This window comes from Pelecanus crispus, chromosome 23, assembly GCF_030463565.1.
Source record: "Pelecanus crispus isolate bPelCri1 chromosome 23, bPelCri1.pri, whole genome shotgun sequence".
Classification (NCBI taxonomy): domain Eukaryota; kingdom Metazoa; phylum Chordata; class Aves; order Pelecaniformes; family Pelecanidae; genus Pelecanus; species Pelecanus crispus.
In genome coordinates, this window is record NC_134665.1 from 2,885,832 (window position 1) to 2,908,627 (window position 22,796).

At 47.0% G+C, this 22,796-nt stretch overlaps 1 protein-coding gene across 1 annotated transcript; it reads left to right on the forward strand.

Annotated features, from left to right (window-relative positions):
* Positions 1–7,265: 7,265 nt before the first annotated feature.
* LOC142595842 (E3 ubiquitin-protein ligase RBBP6-like) lies at positions 7,266–19,626 on the forward strand. Its single transcript, XM_075724687.1, has 13 exons — positions 7,266–7,431; positions 9,754–9,853; positions 11,544–11,559; positions 12,763–12,807; positions 12,999–13,049; positions 15,191–15,279; positions 15,400–15,496; positions 16,198–16,205; positions 16,367–16,480; positions 17,394–17,566; positions 18,299–18,402; positions 18,837–18,971; positions 19,558–19,626. Exons 1-13 carry the CDS (start codon positions 7,266–7,268, stop codon positions 19,624–19,626), a joined length of 1,167 nt encoding a protein of 388 aa, XP_075580802.1.
* Positions 19,627–22,796: the final 3,170 nt, after the last annotated feature.

Below are 22,796 nucleotides of genomic sequence, written 5' to 3' on the forward strand. Positions count from 1 at the left end.
AAGCGCCACCTCTACATGGCTTTTAGATACCTTCAGCGATGGGAGGAGACGGATGAGGAGAAACTGGAGGAAAACATGAAGGAGGAGGAGGAGGAGGAGAAGTAGGAACACAAGAAGGAAGATGAGGATAAGGAGGATGAAAAGATAGGACAAGGATGAAAAGGAACAATGAGGAGGAGAAAGATGAGAAATGAGCAAGAGGAGGAAGAAGAGGAGGTGGAGGAGGAACAGGAGGAGAAGAAATAGGAAAAGGAAGAGGCGTAAGAAGAGGAAGAGCAGGATGAGAAAAAGGAGAAGAAAGAAAGGAGGATGGCGACAGGAGGATAAGGGGGAAGAGGAAGAAGGAAAGGAAGAGGAGGAATAAGAGGAATAAAATTAAGAAGAGTAGGAGGAGAAGGAAGAAGAGGAAGAACAGGATGATGAAGAGGAGGAAGAAAAAGAGGAATATGAGGTAGGAGAAGAAGAGGAGGAGGAAGGAGGAAGGAGAAGGAAGAGGAGGAAGTAGAAGAAGAGGAGAAGGTGGAAAAAGAACAGAAGGAACAGCAGGAGGAGGGTAAGACCAGGAGAGTAAACAGAACAACAGAGAAAGAGGAAGCAGAGGAAGAAAAACAGAAGGGAATAGGAGGAGGATGAGTTGGAGGAGGAGGAGGAGAAGGAGGGGTATCAGGAGAAGGACTATGAAGAACAAGAAGACGAGGAAGACAATGAACATGCAGAGGATAAACATGCAGAGGCATATGAGGAGACAGAGGGGAAAGAGGAGAATGAGGAAGAGGAAGAAGAGGTGGAGGATGACAAGGAGGCTGAAGAACAGGAGTCAGAGGAAGAACAAGAGGAGAAGGAAGAACAGCAAGAAGAGGAAGAGGAGGAGGAGAAGGAAGAGAAGGAGGAGGAGGGAGGAGGAGGAAGAACGGGAGGAGGAACAGCAGTAGGAGGAACAACAGGAGGAGGAAGAAGAACAGCAGGAGGAGGACGACGACTATGACAAAAAACCAGACGAGGAGGAGCAGGAGGAGAAGGAAAAGGAGGAGGAAGAACAGGGAAGAGGAAGAGGAGGAGGAAACACCTCCAAATTCACTCTAGAGCGTCAGCACATCAAAGTTCTTGGATGGAGCACCTGCTGCATCCATTTGTCCATGGGGATCCACTAAATCCAAGCTTACTGGTGAAGCCACTACTCACAGGAGTTGCTCCACATCATGGCCATCACTCCTCTCGGGAACAGATGGGAAAGCTCTGCATGACAAAGGCTGTCAGGACGTGCTCCAGAAGCAGAAGACCACTGCAAGAAGATCCCCGTCACCTAATCGCACAGAAATAATTCCAGCTCAGTGAAACAATTATTGAAAATGAAACACACAGAACAGCATCCACCATCAAAACTCTTTCAGTCGTAGTTTTAACTGCCGCAGAGCTGCAGGCTGGCGACCTTACCATCACCGTCACAGGACCCCAAAAGAAATGCTAACTGGCAAACAGTAACTCTGCCCACAGCCCGTATCTCTCCAGCCTTCAGAGGCAGAATAGCTCAGCCCACAGCTCTGCAGGTACAGACCAGCCCAGGCTTACAGCCTGTGTCTGCCTACTCCATCATCTGCCCAGAAAGTCAAATCAGCGGCTCCCGTCACGCAGCTCCCCCTGCCCAGGGCTGGGGCTGGCAGCACAGACAGGCCTGCATTTTGGGAAAGCCTTGGGGCCCAGAGCAATTCCCGGGCAGCTCCCTCCCCGGGCAGGCCCAGCCCCCAGCAGAGCCCTGAGGGAGGGCAGGGCTGTGCACAGCCCTTGCGCTGCTGAGAGAACAGCCCCAGGGCCATGGCCCTTCTCGCAGGCCGTCTCTCCGCAGGCCCAGTGTCCCGGCGGGCTGAGGAGCCGCTGCGGGCTGGGGGGCAGCGGGCGCAGGGCAGCCCTGGGAGGAGAGGCGCGGGCTGCCTGTGCCCGCCTGGCAACAGCCACGCCATTGGCCACAGCTGAGCCAATGAGCGGAGCCGGAGGCGGCCTGTCAGTCCCAGGCAGCCTGGGGCGGGGCCGGAGGGGGCAGAGGCCGAGCAGCCTGAGGAGAAATGGGGGGGGGGGAGTGGGAGGAGGAGGAGAAAGAGGAGGAGGAGGAGGAGAAGGAGGAGAAGGAGGAGAAGGAGAAGGAGAAGGAGAAGGAGAAGGAGAAGGAGAAGGAGAAGAAAGAGGAGGAGGAGAAGGAGAAGGAGAAGAAAGAGGAGGAGGAGAAGGAGAAGGAGAAGGAGAAGGAGAAGGAGAAGGAGAAGGAGGAGCAGGAGCAGGAATCTCCGCGTGCGGGTGGGCCTGGGGACAGGGACCTGGAGACCTCAGTGCCCTGGGCCCCAGCATGGCCCAGCTCCCCAGCCCAGCCCCGAGTGCTCAGCCCCAGGGCCAAGGCCACAGGCAGGGTCCGAGCGGCTCCTGCTGCTGCCCCGAGGGTCGCCAGCCCGCGCCCTGAGAGCTGGAGGTGGGTGTCTGATGTGCGCAGGGCAGGGGAAGGCGGAGTGGCCTCCTCTCCAAGAGAGGGCTGCAGGCTGTGGAGCGGGCGTGCTGTGGTGGGGACAGAGCAGGTGCCTTTGCTGTCCCCAGGCCTGCACGTGGGTCTCGTGCTCATGGTCGGCCCCACCTCTGCTGACAGCCTTTGATAAAGAAATGTGCTGCCTGCAAAAGGCCTGCCCTTGGGCCTAATCCTGCACCCTAATATTGGCATCACCTTGCAGGGTGGCCAGGAGTGGGGAGAAAAGCCCAGCTGGGAGGAAAACAACTGCCCAGCTTTGGGTTTTTTCTTGGTTTGCTTGTTGGTTTTGCTTTCAAAATAATACTATTTAGGCTCTAAAGACAACCTGCAAGGAAAAAGGTAGCAGGCGTACCAGGCTGGCCACATTTCAAGCCTGAATGCATTCAACAGCCACACAAACCACCGCTCGCTCCCGCTGTGCACACTCCACCGCCTGCCTGCAGGTACAGGCAGCTGCCCTGTTTCTTGAGCACTCTCCAGGAGCGGCACCACCAGGCAGCTCAAAAAACCCTCCTGCCTGCAAAACCTTGAGCAGGGGTTAATGGGGGACAATTTCTCCTCTCTTCAGGCCTGCTGGTTAAAGACTCGTCCATGGAGAGATGGCTCAGGACCACAGCAGGGCCAGCGGTGCTGCTTTCTGGATGCCATGGTGGCGATGGGCAGAGGGACCGGTTGTCAAATCCCAGGTCTGGGTACCCGTGTGGGGTGTGAGGGTCCCCCCTGCCTGGCTTTTCCCAGCAAAGTCACAGCCGGTGCTGTCCCCGTGCTGCAGCCCCGGGGCCAAGGCTGAAGGAGCCGGGCATTTCTGTGGGTGCTGCACCCTGCCGGGCCCCAGCGCCGTCCGCCCTGGGCTTCCCCCGCTGTTCTCTCCATCTCTGCTTTCTGCCAGGGCCGGGGCACCGCAGAATGTCTTGCCCGCTCCCCACAGCCGTCCTGACCCACGTCTGCAGCTTGTACGCTGTGTCCACAGCACCCAGCGTGTGATTTGGGGGTGGCAGGTCTCTCTTATGGCACCCTGGGAACAGGGACAAAGCAAACGCCATCGCTCTCTTTTGCTCTTTGTCCCCAGGGTGTGCAAGCGGAGACGTCCCGTGTGCTGGAGAGCGTCCTGCAGGGAGGTGACAGCGGATTGCAGAGCAGCGCTGAGACCCGCCTGACAGCCAAGGCGCGCGGTGGCCGCAGAGCAGCCCAGGTGAGCTGGTTCTCTTGCTTCAGGTTTGAACGCCTGCTCGTGGTGGTGACTGCATGCAGCCCTTAGCTCCTGTCTCAAGGCACAGCGTGTGCTTAGGGCGAGGTTCATCATCCATGCTAATGGATGTGAATCTGTATTTCAGATAGATTTCTTGATCGTTTTGGATAGTGGGGGGTGAATTTCTTGTCAGATCTGATTCCATCATCCTTGGTTTTGCATCTTCATGTGGCTGGCGAAGAGCTGGTAGGAGGAGTGGGAGAAGGGTCAGTGGTGCCGTTTCCACATTGACCGCTTGTACGGGAGTTATCAGGGTTCTCTTCCATCTGTGGTTTCTTTGCAGGCATCTCTTGAAGCCACTTGTCTGTTTTGTGAGGGGTAGTGGACTTAACAGGAGACCTGCTTTAACTTTTTTTGGTTGTTCTTGCATTCTTTGGCAATATCTACTTAAAAGTCTACTTCAGGAAAAGAAGAAGAAATCACTTCTGATTTCTATGTCTGCCTGAAAGGACTAAGCTGATGATAGAGAGAACTGATGTGAAGAGCCATTTTTCGGCGATATTGGGTGCCCCATCTGACTTGTCTGTCTTTCCCTGTGGGTAAGGTGGTGGTTTGCGCATGGCACTGCTCTGTGCTGCTGGGTCCACGTCCCTGTTGGTTGCCAGATGCAAGGCAAAGGGCTTATTCTCGTTAAAAATGACTTGTCTAATTTCAGAAATTGTCTGCATAGAGTTAAAGATGAAAGTCTTCCTCATCTCTTTGTGCACTAGTAGAGAAGCGGTGGGGGTTTTCAGGGCAGTGCCTGTGAACGAGCCTTTAGGAGATGCTGTCCCTTGACCCTCAGATGGGGCGATGAAGAGTTTGAGAAAGTCGTGGGTGTTTTGGTGTTCACCAAAGCAGGTTTGTTTTTTTTTTTTTTGTAGCTTATGTTTCTTATGTAGGAGAGCTGTGAGGCTGGGAGGACAGGCTGTGGGTAGGAGGGAATGTGCTTAGTTGCATATCAAAGGAAGATAAATATCTGAGTAAGGTCAGCATTCAGAGTTCTGGCTGTTTACATGTGGACCTGAACTTTTACCAGAATGGATTTGCTTGCACTTGTCTTCTAGTTCATGTGTGGGTACAGGAAAGAAGGCAGCAGACGTATACACTAGGTCAAATCCCTTTTTATTGCCAGCCATAAAGGTGCCTCTCGGCTGGGAGCCCGAGAAGCACGCCGTGTTACAATTCTTGATTCCTTACATGCAGTCTTAAGGCTACTCACGTATTCATTTTGACAGTCTAAAAAACTCTCTTGGATTTGACCATGAGGTGGCCTGTTAGCATTCACTTTTGAGTATTTGTTCACATGAACCCCTGTGCAAGAACGCTTAATGCATATTTCCCAGCTGAGTTGGCACTCTTTTGGTGCAACTTTGCTGCTTTCAGCTGGTTTCCGTCTGGTTTCTTCTAACAGTAGAGCCACTTGTATAGGCGAGGTCACGGTCGGTCAAGTTCTCTTGCGCATGTCTTTGAAGCCATCTTTACATAGGAGCTTTTCTTATGTACCGCAATGTGCTGGTCAGCTTTTTCAGCCAGGCTAGTTCAAAGCCCCCTTCCTCCCACTCCTCCTCCACAACTTCATCCTAATCCTCCTTCTCCTGTTAAATGTCCTTATTCTCTTTTTCATCCTCTTGCTCACCTTCTTCTTCTTGTTTCTCCTCCTTCTTCTTCTCTTTCTCCCCCACCTCCTCCACTGCCTCCTCTTTGTTCTGTTCGTCTGTTCATCCTGTATGTCATCCTCCTCTTCCTTCTCTTCATCTTCCTCCTCATCATCGTCCCATTCCTCTTCATTCTCCTTCTCCTTTTCCTTCCTCCTCCTCCTCTTCCTGCCCCTCTACCCCCTCCTTCTCATCCTTCTCCTCTTCCTCCTCTTTTTTCCTCTTCTTTCTCATGTTTGTCCTCCTCCTCCTGTTCTGTGTCTTGTTCCCCTATCTTCTGCTCCTCCTCCTGCTCCTCCTTCTTCTCTTCCTATTCTTCCTCCTGCTCCTGGTGCCACCTGTTCCTTTTCTGACTGTTCCTCGTGTTCCTCCTCCACCTCTTCTTTCTCCTCCTCTCACTCCTCCTCATGTTTGTCCTCCTCCTCCTGTTCTGTGTCTTGTTCCTCCTTGTTCTCATTCTCCTTCTGTGTTCCTCATCCCCTTCATCCCCTTCCTCCTCCTCCTGCTGTCCATCAGTTCATCCTGTTTGTCTTCCTTCTTGTTCTCCTCCTCCTGTTTGTCCTCCTGTTAATTCTCTGTGATGGGGTCATCACAACCTGGTTGGTTGGGTGCCTGGGAGTCGGTGATAGATGAAGGGATTCCCCGTTTAGAAGCGGCTTTCCATATGCCCTTTTCTCCTGTCAACGTGAGAAAAACGACAGGCTGACAGTGGGGGTTTTAAAGGGTTTGTGGGTTGGAGAGAGCAGGGAAATGAGCTTATTCCACTGAGCACTCTGTCCTGTGCTGCTAAAAGGTGGTCTCGGGCTAATCGATTCTGTGTTACCATTTGTGGTGATAAGTTGATTTCTTCCTGTAGGGCTGTAATACTCTCTGCGGTTTCATTAATGGCTTTTTCTAGTTCTCTTGACACATTTGCAGTAGCTCGCTCTAGTTTTGCAACCCCTAAGCATGGGATAAAAGCTGTTACAGACAGGGGGAACTTAGTGCCACGTGCCATCAGAGGGCTGTAACACTTTTTCCCGTAGCTATCAGTAGCTGGGAGCTCCAGAGGCAGAAGAGATGCTGGTTCTAACCTGTGTGGGAGGTATTATTGCACTTAGAATCCACTTTTCAGCTCAGGTGGAGGGTAAATCCTGGAATGCCCTTTCTTCACCTATCCAATATTGCCCTGGTAGTTGTGCAAATAGGGCAGTCTGATCTTCAAAGGAGTCTGAATGATGCAAATGATTTCCTGTGCAAGGGTTAGCATGTGCCGGATTGGGCTGTTCAGGTAAACCAGTGAGGTTGGGACCCAGAGGAGATGGCTCAGAGCATCAGGATCCTCTAGGCCCGTAGTGGCAGCCAAGTACCATTACCTTTAGTTTGATTGTGGCTTCCTGCAGAACAGCAAGTGAATCTCTCTGCGAACATCCACGTTGTCTGGCAGCGTGCAGGGCCGGATGAACTCCCTCCAGGAAGAAATGGCCAGCGTGATGGCTTATTCGAATGGGTTTCACGTAAGGGCTTCTGGAGAATCTCCCTTGCCCGCTCAGTGGATGTGGTAGATGGGAAGGTTTGGAGGAATGTGTGGAGGAATGGCGATTGCCTTTAGGGAGAGCTCAGGGTTAGGAGGAAGAGGGCGGGGCCGCCGTGCCCCCATGACGCAGGCCTTTTGTCATAATGCGCTGGGTGAGGTGAGGCGCTGGCGGCAGCCCGTGCACTTGTCGTCCAGGAAAGCCCTGGGCGGAACGCTGAGGCCGGGCGCCCGAGTGGCCGTAGCGAGCGGTCGGGCCTGGGAGCGCTGCGTGCGAGAGAGGGAGCGGAGGAGGAGCCGGGGCCGCGGGGGCCTCTCCCCATCGTGTGGCCGCCCGGCCGGGCTGCGAGGAGGAGCATGTCGTGCGTCCACTACAAGTTCTCCTCCCAGCTGAGCTATGATACGGTCACCTTCAGCGGCCTCCACATCCCCCTCTGCAACCTCAAGCGCCAGATCATGGGCCGCGAGAAGCTGAAGGCGGCCAACTGCGACCTGCAGATCAGCAACGCCCAGACCAACGAAGGTGCGTGGGGGCGGCGGGCGCGGGGCCTTGGGCACCTAAAGCTGCCTGTTTATCTGCAGATGTGTCCTGGTTTTGTCTGGGCCAGAGTTGGTTTTCTCCCTAGTAGCTGGTGTGGTGCTGTGGTTTGGATTTAGCATGAGAATAATGTTGATAGCACACTGATGTTGTAGTTGTTGCTCAGGAGTGTTTGTGGCAGTCAAGGACTTTTCTGCTTCCCATGCTCTGCCGGGTGCAGAAGAAGCTGTGAGGGGGCAGAGCCAGGAGAGCTGACCCAAACTGGCCGGAGGGCTGTTCCATACCATAGGGCGTCATGCTCAGTATAGAAAGTGGGGGGAGTTGGCTGGGGGGCAGCGATCGCTGCTCGGGGACGGGCTGGGCATCGGTCGTCAGGTGGTGAGCAACTGCGTTGTGCATCACTTTGTGCTTTGTATGTTCTTTTATCATTAGTAGAAGCGGTATTACTATTTCTCTTCCTCTGCTGTCCTATTAAACTGCCGTTATCTCAACCCATGGTTTTTACCTTTTTTCCCCCCCAATTCTCTCCCCCATCCCCACGGGGTGTGGGGGGAGGGTGAGCAAGTGGCTGTGTGGTGCTTAGTTGCCAACTGGGGTTAAGCCACGACAAGATATTTAAACTGTGTTCAGGAGAATGTCTGTGAAGAGACTTAAGAGCACACTGTTAGGGGTCTTAGGAATGCCATTGGATTGCATGGCACGCGTAGGTAGAGATCCATTTCAGGAGTCTTGTATTTTTCTACTACTGTTGAATGAAATTGTCAAGAGCTTTTGAAAAATGGTTACTTTGCCTGAAGGGCTTTGCTGCAGAAGGGTCTGTGAATGTTGTCTTGGGTTGCTAAGGTACTGTCAGCTTCACACATGCCAGCAGGCTGAGTGGCCAACTGGCTGGCGTCACTACTGGAATGGTTGGGTCTGTGTCAAACAGAGCCTTAAAACCAGACTGATGGATGGTCCTAAATGTGATGGAGCCCAATTCTTATCCCCAGGAGAAAAAATGTTTTGAGATAGGCCGAACATGTGGCTTTTCTTATAGCAGGTGAGGAACAGAAAGCAAAGTTTTAGAAGAAAAAGTGATGCTCATAAAGATGTTCCCCCGTAAAGTGTTACTCTAATGTATATCATACCAGTTTTACAAAGTGTGTTGCTTTGTTTCCATACGTAATCAGAATCCGGTGAAGAAAAAGTGTCTGCTTCCCTAGGTTCTGTTAAGCGTGGTGTTCCCTAAAGGTGAGGTTAAAGAAGGAGTATCTGTTATGCTTTAAAGAGCATCCCTCTTGTTCACCAGTGAGCAGATCCTCCTCTAGGTCGGTTGTGTTGCCCTTTGACAAGGAGTAAAAGGAGTCTAAAATTTTAAACTTGGTCTATTAGTGACACAGGTGCTTCCTGAAGCTTTCCTAAGGGTGTTTCCCATGTGAAAATGCAAAAATCCCCCCGTGGTTTTCAGAGCAAAGCTAGAGAATACATTTCAGTGTAATGTATACGTATGCCAAATTTTTGCTTGAAATGCATAACCATGAATTTCAGTTTTTATTCATCAGATGTAGATGCTTAAACTCACTAGAAGTAAAGAGGATTTTAAATATGACTGGAAAAAAATGATATGATGGACTGTTTTGAAGATCTGGGAAGGCAAACTGGATGGTTGAGACCTATTTTGAATGTCGGGGGGGCAGGGGTGTCCTCTTCCATGCTTCCTCTAGAGGCGTGTTCTATAAAGGCAGAATTCCCTTCAAAAAGCCTGCACTCAGGAATGATGCATTTCAGCTTGCCTCCCCCTCTTAATTTGATCTGAACTTCTTGACCTGTCTTTTAGAATGGATGTTCTCACAATGTTGTGGAAGAACTGTGAACTGCAGAGCTCAGGATTCCTGAGTGCTCTTTCCTGCCCTGTAACATTCTGACTCCAACCCCTTGGAGCATGTGCTATTCTGCTTCTCAGGCAAGAGACAACAAACCAACAACCAAACAACAAACCCCAGCTGGGACCTGACCTGGTCTTAGTGCAGATGGCAGGCTGTCTTCTGTGTTCTGTCAGTCCTGAGTGACCTTGGAGACCAGTGTGCTGCTGGCATTCAAACTGTTTTAAATGAATGGAAAAGATTTTGCTGCTTGTGTGTGATTATCAAACCTGAAGACTTCTAGGAATGTCCCGTTAGTGTGTTGAGACGATAAAAGCGCAGTGTTACATAGAAAGCTTTGCTTTCATCCCTGTGAAGGGATTGCCTGAAGTGCTATGTCATTACGTAGTAATAGACATTCTTACAAACTGAATACTGTTTTGTTCTGTATTTGTGTTGTTTTCAGAATACACAGATGCTAATGCGCTGATTCCAAAGAACTCATCAGTGATCGTTCGAAGAATCCCTGCTGGAGGAGTCAAAGGCACCAGCAAAACCTATGTTGTGTAAGTATCCATACAGCATTGTACCCTTTGTTAGGGCTTTCAGTGTGTTAGCTGGTTTTGTGGATATTAGTTTACAGAGGCATTCCGATTGCATCTTTGTTGTTAAAGGTGCTGTTAATTTTGGTTGTCATGAGGTAGATTGTAATGTATCTGTCCCAAAGTCGACTGGGACATGGGGTTTGAACTGGAGCAATGGTAACTTTTAAGATGATTCTCTTGGGCTTCTTCTTGGGCTTGATTTTGCTGAGACCCAAGTTGTAGGTGCTGTTTCCTCTACCTGAGTGGTCATTATTAAATCTTCTTGCTTCTATTGCTTTTATAGTGAAGAGAGATAGGCATTGTAGTGTCAACTCGGAATTTGTTCCCATGTCAGAAGAGTCTGATTGTTGGGGTTTGACTCTTTCTTGCCTTTGGGGGAGGGAGGGTGGGATATGGCAGGTATTCTTATGCCCCAGGTCTGGGGTTTTGCATCCTAGCTGTAGAGGAAAGAGCAAGGGTTGCCAGCTGGCGAACCATGCAAACAAGAAGTTCCATTCATAAGGGATTTGTATCAGTTTCCTAAAGACAGCGTCCGTTTCAGGCAAGAGAAAAAGAACACTGTCCCAAAGTGTATTGCCTTTAGTGCGAGTAGAGTGAAAGAATAGTTAATCCTTTCCAAACCTGAAACGCAGGAAGCAGTTTAGCACATTGCCAACTGTTGCTAGTTCTCTTTCTACATCTGTTTTTACCCTAAGCTGACATCTGTGCTCCAGGTTTTAGTTCTGTATTCCCAAGATTTAAGGAGGGCAGATAACTGGGTGTATTGATTAAAATGACAGCCACTCAAATGCCATCCTGCCTACAGCATCATTGCTGTCATTTCTGTATTCACACAGTCCAGTTGTGTATCAGCTGCATTAGCACTGTTTGAATGGTCACGTTTTCCAGCCTTCTTAAAGATAGACCTCTCCACCACAGTTAGTAGGTGTTATTAGCTTGTGGTTTTGCCATGTCCTTCTGATGTGGGTTCCCCATAAATAAAGTATACTGATGAGTTACAGTGTGTCTCGAACAGACAGTACAGCAGCATCCTGGTGCCCGTGAAGCACTTGCAAGCAAAAAAACCCTGAATTTGTGTGGCTCTGCATGTAAACTTTGGGCACATTACTGCAGCAGTTGTTGCAGTGCTTTCAGGCACTACTGAGTAATTCTGGACGCCACAGCGTTGTGCTTATAAACATGGCCTTGTTTTGGGGGTTAATTGAAGGATGGATGCTCAGTGCTGCCTTGTGAATGCATCCTCCGTTTCTGGTTGGGTGGCACCCTCTCCTGGTATTGTAATGCTGCCCTAAAGTGAGAGGACAGATGCTGCTGGCACCAAAGCTCAACTAAATCCCTGTGTGTGGGGACAAGGAAAGAATGGCACTGCTGTTGTAACGCTGAAAATTAGCCGTGCAGATTAGCTTTTGATTCCTCCAGCTGGAAACATTGCAGAAACTGCTGGTAGAGTGGTTAATGTTTGGGAATGATGAATGCATGCTGTAATGGTGGAGAGGCCTTGAAAATGCGTTACTCGCCTTGCAGTTTGTTCTTGAAGGAGAATGTGCGAAGAAACCCCTGTGTGGTGATCTCAAGCATTTCCTTGTACTTCCTCATCTTCAGGAGGTACGGGCTCTATTTTAAGTTCTGATCACCTCCATTTCTCTTCCAGAAGGCGAACGGAGCCAGTGAGTGGACCATCAAAACCAGTACGTAAAAACACAATCTCACACTTTATTCTACACACTGCACTTAATTCTAAACAATGTAGCTTTGTATTAATTTTCCAGTAAGTCACTGAATACTTTACAAAGTACACTGAAAATAAGTTTCCTGTAGTGATGGTTCCTTCTCAAACAAAATTAAGTATTTTTTTAAATTTTGGCACAAGGCTAGAGCCTGGTGCATTTGTGGGTGAAATCCCTGTCATTTGTCCTAACCTCTGCCTGCAGTATGCTTTTGGAGCTGGGTGACTTCAGGGTTGGATGCTGCTTCAATTTCGCAGAGGTTAAGTCTGTCTTTAGTGTACCACCATATGATGCTAAACATATGGAGAAGGAATGATGAACTGGAGTGAGGAATCTTTTTCTGCATGTAGAGATCTTTTTTCCCAGAGTCTGCTAAAAACTGCTGCCTTGAATTCTTCCACTGCGTTAGGCACTAAAGGACAAGAGCGTTTTCCACGGAAGGCTTTTAATCTCTCTTCTGATCCAGTTAGTGACCCCTTGAGGAGAGCCGTTCAGTTTACATTGTGAAATGTTACTCTATGCTTTTGAACAACTTCAGGCATAATAAGCAGTGATTCGAGTGTCTTTCTGCTAAGGTTTTACTGGTGTGAGCTTCACTGCTGCTTGTGGCGTAACAGAATTGAGTACACTGGAAAAGGAGCAAGCGAAGAGTTCCCCTTTTTCCTTGTGGAAAAAGTGCCCTCCAGTCTTAGTTCTCAACAAACACAGCAGTCCATTACAAACCAGTGGCCTGAGGACTTCATTCCTGCAAGCCCTTCCGTAGGGAGCTGGGAGGGAGGAGTGTGGCTGCAATTTATTCTCAGAAATCCCTTTTTAGCTGCAAATTGGCAGCTTCCTTACCCCTGTGACTCTTAAGCAGTTGTGAGCATTTGACAAGGGTCCCTCTCTGAGATAGTCTGGAGCAGTAAGTTGATCTCAGGCGGGTTTGGTGAGTTTGGTTTCTTCTCATTAACCACAGAGGCACTCTGGAGCTGTCACAGGTTTGGACGCTTTTTTGAACAAATGCCGATTACACTGGGTTGGAAATGCCTCTTTCAGTGACACTCAGAGGATATGGTGCAGCCTTTCAGACTGCAGTAGAGGTGAACTATTGCTGTGTTTTGATTGTAGAACTTGAATATGTGTTTAATGTTTTGTGCACAGATCAATGACTCTTCTGGATCTATTTCTCTGGCCCAGCTCATTAAGGTATATCTAGATATATTCTTGTCAAATGCTTAAAACCAAAAGTGTTTGCTTTGTATTTTTAAATCTTATACGGTGATCTATAGCTGGATAACTCTTGTAATGTGAACAGAACTTTAATTTAGATTTTACTAATTTAAAAGTATTTATTTTAACTGTAAAATATGTGCGTATTTTGATACTGTCCTGTAAAGAGTAGTTGCCAGTCTGGGAAGATAGAAGGGGAGTACCTTATCAGCCTCAACGTAATGTTGCCATATTACTCACCTTCAAGACACAAAGAAGCAGCACTGCAGAAGCTGTTTACCGTTTTTCATACGTTTCATTCATGTTGTGTTGGAAACTAACACAACTTTCAGAGAAGAATTATATGGTCTGTAAGTTATGGACATTTCAGGGCGGGTTGCAACAGCCAAACGAGAAGCGTTTCTGGAACATGGACGATTGCGTGGCTATTTTTGAGTTTCTAGTCACGATAGTTACAGTTCCGTTCTGTGAATGCTGCAGAGTTTCATACATCGTAGTACATCTACAGTGGACAGCACAATCTAATTTGTTTGAGCGCAGGCTGCGTCAATTGTGTAAATGTACCTGACTGTTTATAGGAATATGCCAATGTGTACGTGTGGCATATTAGCAGATGTGACCTTCTGAAACTGTTGCAGTGCCGTGTTTTGCTGTGGAACTGCTTGCGTTCTGTGCTCAACAATGTGTAGCTTTGCCTGGTGGTTGCACTAGTGATTGCACGTTGTGCAAAGGCGTAGTGCTAGCCAATGGAATGAGTGGTCTTTCGAGTGACAACGATGAGAGAAGGCCGGGCCTAGTGCAGAGGAGCTGCTTCTTTCTTCTGAAAATAAAGGCTGGAGTTCATTTCCAAGAAAGAGAAATCTCTTCCCACTCGTAACTTCTTCCCTCACTCACTGCAGAAATTACACTGTGTACCTTTGGCCAAAAAAAAAAAAAAAAAAAATTAGTTTGGAAGGTATCCACCAGAAGAAATTGGACTCCATTAGTGCTGTGCCTAAATGTGTCCTTGATTCTGTAAACTCATGTGAAGTTTTCCCCTGAAATGTGAAAAATTGTCCAAGTGGTGTAGACATTTCAGCTTTTGAGAACATTTAAAGAAAAATACAGGAAAATAACATAAAGCAGCTCAGAACTGTTACTTGCGCTGACCTCCTGAGTGCAGACTGGCTTAGCATGGAGGCAATGTGTTGTAAAAAGTTTTCCGGTTTGTTATTCCTATGTATTAAATGCCATATTTGAGTTTTGGTCTATTCCTAGGATGCGTTATTTTGTGTTTTGGAAGTGTTCTGTAAACCGTTTGGGTTCAAACAAACTAGTCAAGTATCTGTAAAGTTGTCTGTAAATGTTAATGGCAGTGACTTCATAGGTGTTGATGTGGATGATGTTACAGTTGAGAAAAAACTGTCTATATGAATGACTTGACAGATGTTGATGTGAATGATGTTACAGTTGAGAAAAAAACTGTCTATATGAAACAACCATTTAATAAAATACTGAAACTAGATGGTTGCTTTTGTGAATGAATGCATCTAAAAGCAAAAACATGCGCTGTTGATCTGAAAGATAGGTGCTTGAAGGTCCAAGTCATTTACAGTCCCTCCCTTCGTCCCTGCTTATGTCTGGACTAGCGTGCAATAAAAAAATCTGACCAAATACTGGTTAAACAAAAGCAGCTGGCTTCAAGAATTTGAAGACGTAGTTGTGCGTAAGGTTTATGAAGAAGTTAGTAGGGGGGAACATGCAGTTTGGACTGCCTACAGTACATGATGGTGACATTTCTACTGAAAAGAATCCTTTGTCTTGCTGAGGGATTCTAAAAAGCTTGATTCCTTTTCATGCTTCTGTGTCCGAAGCTCAGTTTCAGCAAGCAGAAACCAACTTCCCTGACTCCTAAGTTGAGTGTCCTTTTAATGCTGCAAAACGTAAATCATGATAGTGGCATACATCTTTCTCAATTAAATGTACAGCGGAGATCTTCTCCTTCACATAGTCTGGAGCTTAATATCAGTTCAAAAATACTGGACAGTGTAATTGTTTCTACGTGGAGCTTGAGTCCACGTGGAAGAAAATGGGGCTGATTCCACAAGCCTTTATGTAAGGTGCAGACAGAGCCCAAGGTTTTGGGTGCCCAGGAATGCTCTTGTCAAGCAGGTTACCAGGCACCCAACCCCCACGTAAGGGCGTAAGGAGTCCCCAGAACATCTTCAGCACAACTCTGTTTTATATGAGTAGCTGTTTTGGTGCAGCCTCAGCTGGCGTTGTGCTGCTCTTGACGGGACTGGGTGAGTGCTGTGGTCTTTGGCCGTGGGGGCTTCACTGTGTTTCTCATGCGTGTGTCAAATCCTGACCTGTTAAACAGACTGCCAATCTGGCTGAAGCCGATGCTTCCGAGGAAGATAAAATAACAGCGATGATGATACAGTCTTGCCAGGAATATGATCCATCCAAGTGAGTGTTGCTGATGTCGGATCTGTTCTTTGAAGATGATGGAAAAGCTGAAAGGATGCTTGTTGGAACAAGAGAGACACCTTTGCATACCTTTTTCTTTCTTTCCCCAAAATCTTTCAGTTACCTGAAGAAAGCCTTGGGTCCACCTCCACCATCTTACACTTGCTTCCGTTGTGGAAAACCTGGCCACTATAGGAAGAACTGCCCAACACATGGGGTAAGATTGTGGGGGACTGCTGGTGTTTGGTAGTTTGTCATTGTTTTTACCTTGGCAGTCACGTAACAATACAGAAACGCTCCTATTAAGAATTGTTTGTCTTGGGGTGAAACGCAGAGGTTACCTGGCAGTGTTGCAAAGCCCTTCAGACTTCCAGGGAAACCTGCAATTACAAATGTAAAATTGGCTTTTCTCAAGGTCATAGACATTAAATATGTCCATAGACCCTTCTCTGTGGACTTTCACACACATTTTTGTATATTTCAATATCACTGGAAATGTTTCTGGTTTTAGCTCTTTTTAATGACTGGTTGTAGACAGCTTTCAGGATTCCGTCTAAACCCAAGATGTTTCTGTTGACCCCATCTTGTGACTAAGTGCGTGTTTTAGGTACACAAGCCTCTGGTTGAGTATTCATGCCATTGAACGTTCGTCACTGAATGCATATGCATGAGGTCTGAATTCAGCCTTCATCTAGAGATGGTGAACACAAGTTTCCCCAGCGAGTGATTCAGAGCAGCGAACTGAGCTCTCGCGCTGAATTGCGCTGGGGAGGAGGAGCGGGTTTGTGTCTCTTCTCCGAGTGGATGGCGAGCGCAGGGGTATTTCCCCCTTCAGGAACCTGAAGTTAAGCCAAAGAATGTCAAATGAGTTCAAAACACTGCTCAAGCCTTTTGAACGTCCTGGCTCTGTTCTTTTAGGAAAAGAAGTATGTTAGTTGAGCAACCCTTACGCTGGGTACAAGGAGAGCACTAAAGGCTTTTGCTGCTTCAAATAGTCCTTGAAATGTCATTTGAAGTGTGGGTCCTGAGATGAGATATGTCTGCATTTCTTTCCTTAACAGGACAAACAATTTCAGTCTGTTCCCAGAATTAAAAAGAGCACAGGAATTCCCAGGAGTTTCATGGTGGAGGTGGAAGATCCCAACACCAAGGGTGCTATGCTGACGAAAAGTGGAAAATACGCAATACCAGCTATTAATGCGTAAGTAGGGAATTAATTGGACTGACCACAAAGGTAATAAGAGAAACCATGGGTAAATGTTTGCATGGCAATGCAACCAAGTTGGCCAGCATCTGGAATTACGGGGGAGGAAGCATTGTCATTGTAGTTTACCCTTAAAATCTGTGATACTTTCTACCATTAAAATAGGGCGGTCCTTCTGTTCCAGCCCCTGCAAGTTGGTGAAACTTGCGGTATGCTAAGAATCTGTATTTCTGCAAAACGTTTCAGTAGTGTTTACAGCGGAGTCGGTCTCTGTGAACGCTCATTTTGCTTCTGGGTTATGCTTCAAAGGCTTCCTGCAAAATGTAACAAAGAGCTGTTGGACTGAGCTTTCCTGCCCCCCTGACTTTTATCCAATCCCATGTGTGAAACAGACTGAAGTTTTCCTGTGGCTATAAACTAAGAAAAGACTACTGTGTGCTGACAAGAGTGGCTGCTTTCAAATGCACTTGGTAGCACTTGTGTTTTTCTGTTGTGGATCTCCTTTTGTAGAAGCTGTAACACAGGCTTCCTCCATTAATCAAACGTAATTACTCAGAGACTAACTTTACCCTGAGCCTGCAATTTACACTTACCCTCTGGCAAAGGAGAGGTGGGATTCATTTCACCTTATTTCTGGGTGTCAAGGAATTATTTTTCCAGTCTGAGCTGGTTTCTGAGTTGATCCAATGAATGGGAGAGTTCTGCAGAAGGAAAATTCTTCCGCCCCTCCCTCTTTTAGTGCTGTGGCTACAGAAAAGTAGTTCAAACGAAATGCCTACATGTTAGAAGGCTAATGGGGAGTGAGAAGGATTCCATCTATTCTCTTCCTTTGGTAAAATGCAAAGCTTGGAAAAGTTTCCCTTTACCCATCTTTAACTCTTTCCTTTTTCCTTCCCCACCCCGCCTCCAGGGAAGCTTATGCTAGAGGCAAGAAGGAAAAGCCTCCCTTCCTACCAGCGGAGCCGTCCTCCTCCTCCTCCTCAGCTGATCCTATTCCAGAGGAGTTGTTGTGTCTCATCTGTAAAGATCTAATGACAGATGCAGCTGTTATTCCCTGCTGTGGGAACAGTTACTGTGACGAATGTAAGTGTTACTGCCCTGTCTGTTCATGCAAAACATCACATCTGATCTTCGGAAAGCAGAAATAGGAGATAACAAAATTACTTTCTTACGTAGATGCTGAACAGGAAAGAATGCTTCCCGTATAATGGGGAAAAAAAAGGCAGAAAGCTTTTTTCCCTTTTTACCTATCTAGTTAAGTCCTCTTTACATGGGAAAGGATGAGTATGAGAAGAGTGCATCACTGTGCAGGTGATTACAGTATTGGATATGGAATGCATTTGGTTTGTCCACAGCCCTTTCCCTCATACAAAATTATACAGCCAGCTCTGGTGCCTGACTGTGCTCTGCAACAAAGGGACAGTTAGGCATTTAATCCACGTTCTTCTCCATGGGAGAGCTGGTTAAAACCTTCAGAACTCAAACATACAAATGGTTTTTTGAGACATGTTTTATTCATTAACCTGGAGGTTGGTGACTTCTCGCTGTACTAGAGAGTGGAAAAAAGACTCGTGGGAACATCAGGACACAGCCTACTCTACATCTTCAGGTGTGACAGTAGTGAAATATCAAAGCTGTACGGTTGTGTGCTGCATACGAGACATTTGTGACACTATTGAACTTTTATAGCTTCATGCTCTCAATTCCAGACCACATTCACCCATTAATCATAGACGTGTTTTGAGAATTGATTAGAAGCCAACAAATGTCCTCACTTTGGCTAAAACCTGTTTTGATGGTTCTAATTATTCACAGGCATTAGAACAGCGTTGCTGGAATCTGAGGAGCATACCTGCCCAACGTGCCACCAGACAGACGTTTCGCCTGATTCTTTAATTGCCAACAAGTTCCTACGCCAGGTGCCATGATGCCTTTTACGTAAACTGTTTGTAAGACAAGTCTGTTTGTGAAAAGGTGAAAGGGAAGCAAATACTAATTTACATCTCCTTTAAGCAAGGCTAAATGGAACAAGGCCAAATTTACTTCTGAAATCCATGATCTGTTGTTACAGAAGCTTACAGCCTGGCACATTCAGGTCACACTTTTGTTTAAGATGATTGCCTCGCTTTCAGATTTGGTGTTAACACTGAAGTACTTTAAATACAGATACTCTGAGTCACCAGTCATTAATATCAGTGTCTAATGGGATGTGTTCATCTATCTGTATGGCGATTTATTTTACGGTTGATAGCATTTATAAGAACACAAAAGCAATTTTACTCTGTGGAGGCTTTTGTTCATTTATCTCCTGAAGTTCCGTATTACCTTTTTGTCAATGTTTTTCTGCCTCTAGGCTGTGAACAACTTCAAAAATGGAACTGGCTACACAAAAAGGCTCCATACCCAGATTCGGCAGCAACAGCCACCGCCACCACCACCACCACCACCACCACCACCACACCTGCCCGTCACCCCTCCTGCTGCTCTGGTGAGTGCCGCTCAACTGTCTAAACCTTCCCCTCTGTCAATCAGCAGTCTGTTGGAAGAGAAGGTAAGTTTTATTTCAACATATGCGCTGATTCCTGTATTTTCATAGAGCTTATTTTCCAACTGTTTGCATTTATTCACAAGGGCTACCAGGTTCCTGTTCAAAGGCAGCCCGCAGTAGCAAGTGTTCTGGGCCCCCAAGGACAACCAATACCCACAGCTGGTAAGTAACTAGAACTTCAGGATTTCCTGAAAAGAATTATCTTCAGACCAACTGAATGGATTTTTTTCTTTTTTGTCTCCCCACTCCACAAGATCTTCCAATGAGAGCCAAAACAATTTGCTCAGCAGGTGGCAGAGCAGGTTGGGAACTGTGAGTATTTTACAGAAATTCAGTAGATGACCACTTGTAACCTGTTAAACGAGGCCGTAACACATGACTTGTACAGCAGCTGGTTTATAATGAACTGAGTATGCACAGATCGCTGTTTACACGTGCTTTTGCTAAGGAACTGATGAACTATAAAAAGATTCAAGAAGAGCATAGGCATTCGTTTTCCAGGTAACTGCTTTCCATGTCCGTAAAGGAGAAGCAGATTGTCTGGAAGAACCAGGAGGAGTTCCACTCCACCTCTCTCGTTAGGTGGATTGGGTGACTCAAGGGATCAGCAGTGATAGGAGTTGCACATGTAGGTTGCTAGCTCAGCTCTGGCAGAGATTCAGGTTGACCGATAGTTGTCCTTTGGCAGCCGTTGTTAAGGAACAGGCGTCTCTTTTCCTAAAGCTTCTCTGCAGTGACATCCTTCACCTCCTGACAGCCGTGAGAGGCTGGAAACTGAGTAGTGTAGTTGCTGGATTTTCTGTGTCTCCCTATTCTGAGTGTAACCATGACCTCAAAGCACTTTGGAGGAGATACGTGAGAGAAATTGTCTTCATTTCCTCTTTTGTTTATTTCTGGAGGATACATGGAGAGATTTTAACCTGGACTGCAAACTGGTGGCTTTCGCTAGTATTCTGTTGACATTGTTGAACTTTTCGTAGGAATTAAAAGATCAGGCTTGTTTAAGGAAGTCTTAAATTGGTGAAGGACTTTGAGAGGAGGAATGATGCTAATGGACATAGGCGGAATAATGTGAAATAATGTTTCTTTAAAAAAAATAATAAAAGAAAAACTTGTGAAGAAAAAACTCAGGGTAGCTGATGTTTTCTATTCCTCAAAATCACTTGGGCAGGAGTCTGAATAACTCTGTTGTTCATGCTCTCAGGACCTTTCCTGGAGTAATGGCATTGAGTCACATGAAACCAATCAAGAGCTGTGGTAGTTCATGTGATAGAAGTGAGTGGAAATAGCCTTACCCTTCCTGGATGTTCTTACACTAACAAAGCAGCAGCTGTTGTGTCTTGTAAGCAGAAACTCTTACATGTTAGCAAGTTCTTCGCTTTGCAGTAGCATCATGTCAGCAACTGAAAGAAGCTTTGACGTAAGCATATGGAGAGGAAAAAGTAACCCAAACCAAACTTGGGAGGAAAAAACCTGGGAAGAATGACTGTTTTGACTTACCTTCAGTATTCTTTTCTGTGTTGTGGTTTTTTTAAGGTCCATGTCTCCTTGCAGTACTTCATCTTACTCTAGAAGTTCATATACCGACTCCAAATCAAGATCTGGTTCTTCCTGCACTCGCTCCTCCTCTCGATCATATAGACGTTCCTGTTCTCATTCCTACTCAAGATCACCACCATATACAAGAAGACGCAGAGAGAAGAGTGGCAACTCTCATTCTAGGTCAAGGGTACATGGTTCTCACAGGTCAAAGTCAAGGTCACCCCCATCCAGAAGATCCCGTTCACGGTCAAGATCACCAGTATTTAGAGGCCGGTCTCCCACTAAACGGACAACACCTCAAGGGCAAGGAGAAAGGGGGTATTCTAACAGACACAGAGAAGTTCCACCATACGATAAGAAAGCTCCCCATGGCAGATCTGCTGCCTTCCGACATCCATCTGAAAAGGAAAGATACAGCGCGTGGGAGAGAAAGGTCGACACCAATCATGAAAAATCTGCTCACATGGAACCTCCTGTGAAAAAAGTGAAGAAGGAGTAGCCAGACACAGACAGTGTTAGAACATCTTCCTTTTAAAAGGATGAGAATACTTTGATACTACCTGTAAAGAGTAGTTCCCACTTGGGAAGCTAGAAGGGGAGTACTTTTTGGGGAGGAGGGCGTTGCAGAAGCCATTCTGGAACATGGACAGTTGCATGGCTATTTTTCTCTTTGTTTGCTAGCTATACTTTACTAGTTATACTTTGTGTATAAACACAAATCACACGCTCATAAATAAAGTTAAGATTCTTTTAGCCTCGTCTATTCCCTGGCATGTCTGTATTACATTTCTAAGTAGCATCTTACCATAAGGGAACAGAGAAGTCTCAAAAAAAAATCAAACCAAAGGAAAAATCCTGGAGTGGGAGGGAAGACTTAGAGTTAGTTAGAAGGAATTCAAGTAAATGAAAGAGAAAGCAAACCCATTCCCTTCTTGTTTGCTCTGACTGTCCCTGATTTGGGCTGTGGGTGGCTGTCGGCAGGGTGGAAGCCTTGCATCTCTCTTCACAAGTCCTCTCTCCCTCCCCTGTAAAAGCTCTGCAGCCTCAGGTGCTTCTGGGCTTGGAGGCACAATGAGCTGCATTCTTAAAGCTACCTCAGGTCTTGGTCTACAGAGAGGGGGTTTGGTCTTGGTTTTGGTTTGGTTTCTTTTTTTTCATACACATATCCCTGTATGAACTTCGAAGCAGAACCTGGATCTGTGAGTGGCAGGAATAAATCACTGGAGAGCCTGCCAATTCTTGTTGAACAGCAAAGCAGCAAAACTAACATGAGTGAAGATTTTTTTAAAAAAAAAAAGACGCACAAAAGCTTATGCTTTGCGTTTTTCTTCATTGTGTTGCTTTTATGTTCACTGTCATTCTGCACTTGCAAATTTGTGCTGCCGTCCTGCTGTTCCTGCAGCCAAAGCAAGCAAGTGGATCCTTTTTGGTTTAGTATGACTATTTCAGTAAGTGCAGGGATCTCTGGTTGGTGTTTGTCCTTAGAGGCTGCAGAAATGCAGAGTCATGCCTGTTGTTTTAGCGCGATCAAGCACAGCTGTGATCCTTCCTGGCTGAACTTTGAGTTTAGCCAAGCCATTGGGTTTTAGGAAACCACTGGAATTTATATGCAGCACTGCAGCAGTGAGATTAGCCTTTTCCTGCTATTTTCTGTCCCCTTTCCCACTTGCTCTGTGTTCGTTTCTGTTTAGTCTTCTGTTGGAAGTGGGAGTTAATACATTGACTGTCAGTTCTGGGTTTGGGGTTTGTCTTTTCTTCTTCTGGTTTTTTTTCCCCAATTCTTCTGCAGTATTATCTTCGGGTTGTATCCAAGTTGCATACATCGCCTGAGGATGGAAACATTTACCCTGCTGCTGGGAGCAGGGAGGGCTCAGGAGCATATCTGAAATGCTTGTACCCCAGGGCAGGCAGTGTGAGAAACAACCAAGCTGAACTGGAAGCCTGGGTCCGTTCCCAGAGCTAGGATATCATTGGTATCAGTGAGACTTGGTGGGGCAGCTGGGTGTCAGCTACAGCTGCTCACATGCTGGAGTGCAGGGCAGTCCCGGGAGAAAAGCGGGAGCCAGGCACGTGCGTTGCATTTGCTGAGCAGGGCTGGGTCCCTGGAGGGCAGAGAGCAGTGGCTTGAAGAATGGCAGCCTCAAAGGGCGTGCAAGGTGCGGGAGCTTCCTGCTGCCACCCTGGCTTGTGGGGATAGAGCTGAGGCACCCAGCCGAGTGCAGC